The sequence below is a fragment of the Pinus tabuliformis genome, chromosome 6 (genome assembly GCF_031772625.1).
Source record: "Pinus tabuliformis cultivar Carrire ecotype Pingquan chromosome 6, CPIR1, whole genome shotgun sequence".
Classification (NCBI taxonomy): domain Eukaryota; kingdom Viridiplantae; phylum Streptophyta; class Pinopsida; order Pinales; family Pinaceae; genus Pinus; species Pinus tabuliformis.
The window spans coordinates 329,558,684-329,563,933 of record NC_142292.1 but is presented as its reverse complement, the minus strand read 5'-3'; the positions used below and the strand labels follow the sequence as shown (position 1 = coordinate 329,563,933).

At 45.7% G+C, this 5,250-nt stretch overlaps 1 protein-coding gene across 1 annotated transcript in view; it reads right to left on the bottom strand.

The window, feature by feature from the left end:
* The window catches only part of LOC149258645 (uncharacterized), a 5,562-nt gene extending 4,695 nt beyond the window's left edge, over positions 1 to 867 (bottom strand). The window contains exon 1 of the mRNA XM_089427065.1: positions 3 to 867. Coding sequence (XP_089283191.1) covers positions 3 to 680 — 678 coding nt within the window. The 5' untranslated portion in view covers positions 681 to 867. The remainder of the gene's footprint in view (positions 1 to 2) is intronic.
* Between the last annotated feature and the right edge of the window lie 4,383 nt (positions 868 to 5,250).

The window sequence follows — 5,250 nt, the reverse complement described above, 5'->3', positions numbered from 1 at the left end:
GCTCCAAGGGGGGCGGAGAGCTTCCCAATAGAAGGCATGCGACAGAAATCACGTTGAAGGGGAATGCGGGGGGCATGGTAGAGAGAGGGCTCGGCTAGGTCGGGAATGTGGACAAGCAGAGGCTTGCCACCTCTGCTCTTGACTTCACTGGTGTAGAGAACCAGCAGGACGGCCTCGAATCCGGCGAGGGGCTCGTGGAGGGAGTGGATGCCGGATACAAGACGGGAGAAATAGATTCCGACAACGAGGGGAATGTACCTAAGAACAACGAGCTGCAAGTCGGCGTCAGAGGAGAGAAAGGTGTCGTAGAGCCAACGGCAGAGGCGGTCGGAGGCGGAGCCAGAGGAGGCCGAGTGAAGTAGAGAGGAGACGGCGTACACGACCTCCTGACTGTCGAGGAGACCTCTGGCGGGCCTGTCGGAGTCCTTGAGCGACTCTATTGATTGCAGAGGACCGACAATGGAGTCAAGAGAGTCGATTGCAGAGCGGGCTCTGGCAATTCCTTCCCACCAGGCCTGCATTGCATTCCCTCCACAACCCTGCAAGGACGACGATCCCTCTCCTATTCCTGACCCAAAGCTCGCTCTGCCCCCTGACATCTCTATGGCCATCGTCATCCCCTGCAAGGAGTTGGGACTCTCAAGAACAGATTCTGCGGGAGCAGGCTTCTTATGAGCCATGCCTCTGACTGGGTAAACAGCTGGATCTCTTGGAATCGAGACTGCCACACTGGCTCTCTGGAAAGCTTCTGTAAATTATACAATGCTGTTAGAATAATTTTGAAATATGTAACGGCCTCTCTTGCTTCACCGTGCTTCGATGCCATTGTCCACGCTGTGTTGACATTGCGAGGAAAGTATCCGGTATCTAAGTTGTGTACGGATTGGAAGATGGGTCATGGGAAGACTGTAAAGTGCAAAGTGGACGGTAGTTTTAACGGAGGCGAGATTTTATGGTTATATAATTTAACTTTAATAGATAATAAATAGGGCATAAATAAAAGACAATATTTTACACTAATATAAGTTAATTTATAGAGATTTTTTTAAATATAATCTTTAAAGTTGGTTTCTTTAGTTTTAAACCGGAGACAAGTGTTTCACTTTCCAGATGGTTTTTTCTTCAATGAAAAAGGAAATGTATTTGAGTTAAAGTTATCTAATTTATTTTGGTTAAACTTTCATTTGAGTTAAAGTTGTCTAATTTATTTTGGTTAAACTTTTTAGATGGGAAAGGAATTAATTTAAGTAAATAAAATACAATAAAAATTGTGAAAATTTGAGATTGTTGTTATAATTTTAAAATTATATCATCATTATAAACATTTCAAACATAGCCCCAAAGCGTGTGGTGCGTCTAAAAGCTCCTTGTGCTTCTGAGAGATCTCCGTGAATTGTCCCACCATGCCATGGCCCCAAGAGGGGGCCCTGAGGCCTCCCCTCCTCTTCCTCCTGAACTATTAGTGTTTAAGAAGCTGGTCACAGCTTGCAATAAATGCCCAGCAAGCATGCAGCATCAGAAGTTTGTAAAATGGTTGGATTCCATACCCACTGTCGCCTTGTCGTCTGAAGAATCTTGCAAATCGGCCCTGAATCTAGCTGAACGAGGACTCATTGGGAAGTCCATTGGGCTCTGGCCCTCGCCCAAAGCCGTCGACGCCTGGGTGCAAAGGAATTGGAGATCTCTGACCAAAGAAGGAATCAGAAGCTATTTAGTCAATAAGGGCTTTTTTGTTTTCATCTTTGATTCGGTAGAGGATAGGAATCTCATCTTCAGAAATGGTCTGTATTTCATAGGCCCCCAGGGCCTCTATTTGAATCAATGGAACCCAAATTTCGATCCTTCTCAGGATGTGCCTTCGACTATTCTTGATTGGGTACCCCTGCCTCATCTACCTTTGCACTGCTAGAACCCCAAATCACTAGAAACCATAGGCAATAAGCTAGGAAAATACATAGACTGAGCTGAAAGAAAGGATCAATACTCATGCGCGAGAATCTGCGTACAGGTGGACTTGGAGGAAGGCCACCCTGAAGCTATAAAGCTCACAGTGGTAGACTGGTCCTACATTCAAGAGTTATACTACGAGCAACTCCCGTTTAAATGTCGGCATTACCATGGCTACGGGCACTTCGCCAAGCACTGCAAAAAGAAAGTAGAGGAGGAGGCAGAGACTACAAAGGGAGATCAATGGACTCAAGTTCAAAAACCAGCTTCAGCAAAACAGAATAATCGAACCAAAGGGAAAGGCGTGCCTCCAAGAACTAAAGCCCACACCCTTAGTACAGTGACAAGGGGAAGGGAGCTCTGTCCCGCCAAGAGTAGAGTCACCAATAACCCTTTTGAAATACTCAGTACCCTTGAAGAACCCCCAGCAACAGCAATTGAAGAACCCTCAGCAGCAACAGTGGAAGAGGTAGAACAATAGCCTATTACCACTGTAGAAGATCAAACTCCAGAAGAGGCAGCCCCTCTTCAAGCCAGATCTCCAAGAGGAGCTTCCAGCCCCCTCTCCTACGCAGAAATGACAAGGAAAAAGTCCCCAGAGATCTCGGGCTCCTCGGAAGATGAGACATTCGAGAGGCCATCGAAAAGAGTTGGCAGAAAATCTCACAGGGAGGCAAGGGAAGAAGAAGCAGAGAGACAAAAAATGCAAGGCAGCCAGCCCACGATCGAGATGTCCATCGACAGGAATACTAGAACCAGGCCTCCTAAGGGAGGGTCTGCCCACCCCCCTGCCAGTAAATAATGCGATTAGTCTCTTGGAATTGCAGAGGCTTGGGGAACCCGCTAAAAGCGAAGCTGTAAAGAACCTACTGAAATCTGAATCCCCTGAGATCCTCATGCTCCAAGAGACAAAAATAGAAGGGGACACCCTTCTCGACCTCAGCAAAGCGAAATGGAAAAAAAATGTCAGGAAAGCAGTAAGTGCGAGGGGCACATCTGGAGGGCTTGCCACACTCTGGGAGGAAGACAAATTCCACCTCGAAAGCTCCTTCGATACGCAGCACTAGATTTACACCGAACTCCGACACAATGTAAGTAAGCTCACCTTCGCTCTCTTCAATCTCTATTTCCCAGTCCTCTTTGTGGAAAAGAAAGAATGTTGGCAAACTCTGTCCGATTTTCTAGACGCATACTCCCCCAAGAACATAATTCTAGCAGGTGACCTAAATTTAGTCTTCGAACCAAAGGAAAAAAGCGGAGGCATCATCAATAGGGACCCTTTTCTTCCCTTCATTGAAGATTTAATTCAGCAGTGGGATTTATTGGATTTTAAGCCAAAAAAAGGGCTCTACACTTGGACAAACAACAGAGTCGGGGAGGATCATATTTCGGCCTGCCTGGACAGATTTCTTCTACAAATTACCTTCCTGTTAGAAAAGAAGATTGTCACCACTAGAATTCTGCCAAAGATGACTTTAGACCACAAGCCCATTCTACTCCAGTTCGAAGAAGAGGAAAGACTGGGGCCCATCCCCTTTCGGTTCAACCCCCTTTAGACAGAAAGGGAAGGTTTTTATGGAAATAGTCTCGAATGCCTAGTCCACCTCGGTCAATGGTTTGCCCAACTTTGTGTGGGAACAAAAACTAAAGGCCACCAAAATAGGCCTAAAAGAGTGGATAAAAAAGCCTTCACACTCCCCCTCTTGCTATAGAAAACAGACCACCGAGCAGCTCCTAGATCTACAATTAGACCTGGAACAACAAAACATTACCTATACAGAAATTCAGAAGGAGCAAGAAACCCAACTCATCACCTTTCGCTCTTTCAGTATAGAGGAAGAACAATTGAGGCTCAAATCCCGTAGCCTTTGGCTTGAATCCGGAGACAAAAAACACCTCCTTCTTCCACAAGCAATTTAGATCTCATCTCTCTTGAAACTATATTGTTGAAATTACCTCCCTCGATGAGACTATCCACAAAGGAATGGCTCAATTAAAAGAGGTTGCAACCTCTCACTTTCAGCAACTCTACAAAGAAGATGTATTGGACTCTGAGGAGGAATCTGTAGAACTCCTCACTCACATCCCAAGCATGGTAAACAAGGAGAATAACTCAAGTCTCTTGAAGCCTTTCACTGAAGAAGAAATCGACAATGTCATCTGGGTGATGGAGCCAGACAAAGCTCTAGGGCCCGATGGCTTCTCCATCCACTTCTACAGAATTTGTTGGGATATCATCAAGGCTGATCTGTTTCAAATGACCAAAGGTTTCCTCCAAAAAGCCAAAGTGGGAGGGCGCACAAACTCCACTTTCCTAGCTTTAATTCCAAAAGAGGAGAACCTGGGGTCTTTCGATCGCTTTAGGCCTATTTCGCTCTGCAATGCCTCTTATAAAATACTCACCAAACTCCTTGCGAACGGAATAAATCCTTTGCTAGAAAATATCATCTCTCCCAATCAAGGAGGGTTTGTTAAAGGTAGGCACATCTTGGATAACGTGATTCTAGTGCAGGAAACCATTCACTCCAGCCACCAACGCCAAGAACAAGGGATGCTTATAGAGCTAGATATGGCTAACGCCTTTGATTGCGTAAGGCACTCCTTTCTGCTTTTGGTTTCAACTCTGATTTTGTAAGGTTGATTAAGGCTTGCATAGGAAATTCGTGGATCGCCCCTCTAGTAAATGGCAGGCCGACCATCTATTTCCAAGCTTCGAGGGGCATAAGGCAAGGCTGCCCTCTGTCCCCCTTCCTATACATTTTGATGGCAGACTCTCTTAGTCGTAAGTTGACAACAAAGAAGTTAGTTGGGACAGTTCCAGGCATCAGGGTGATGAGAGGAAAAGATCCAATCAACCATGCTCTTTTCACAGATGACTCTCTTCTTCTGGGAGGCGCTTCCCTTAAAATTGCAAAGGGCCTTCAACGAAGTCATTCAAAGCTTTTGTAGAGTCTCTGGAGCTCTTGTTAATAAAAGGAAAAGTGTGGTGTACGATTGGAAGGTATACTAGCAAACCATCCACCGAATCGCCCGTTCCCTAGGGTTCATGAGCTTTGCCACCTGGGAAAAAATCAAGTACTTAGGGCTGCCATTAACGCTAGGAACCAGCAAGGCCTCTCATTGGTTGGAAATCATCAGTAAAATTAAGGCAAAAATAACAGGGTGGGGTGCCCAGTGGCTCACCACAGCTAGGAATCTTACTCTAATTAAATCTGTAATCTCCTCCCTGCCTATATATCAGGCCTCGTTCCTTTTGGCCCCAAAGATGATCACTGAGCAGCTCTCCAAACTGATTCGAAATTT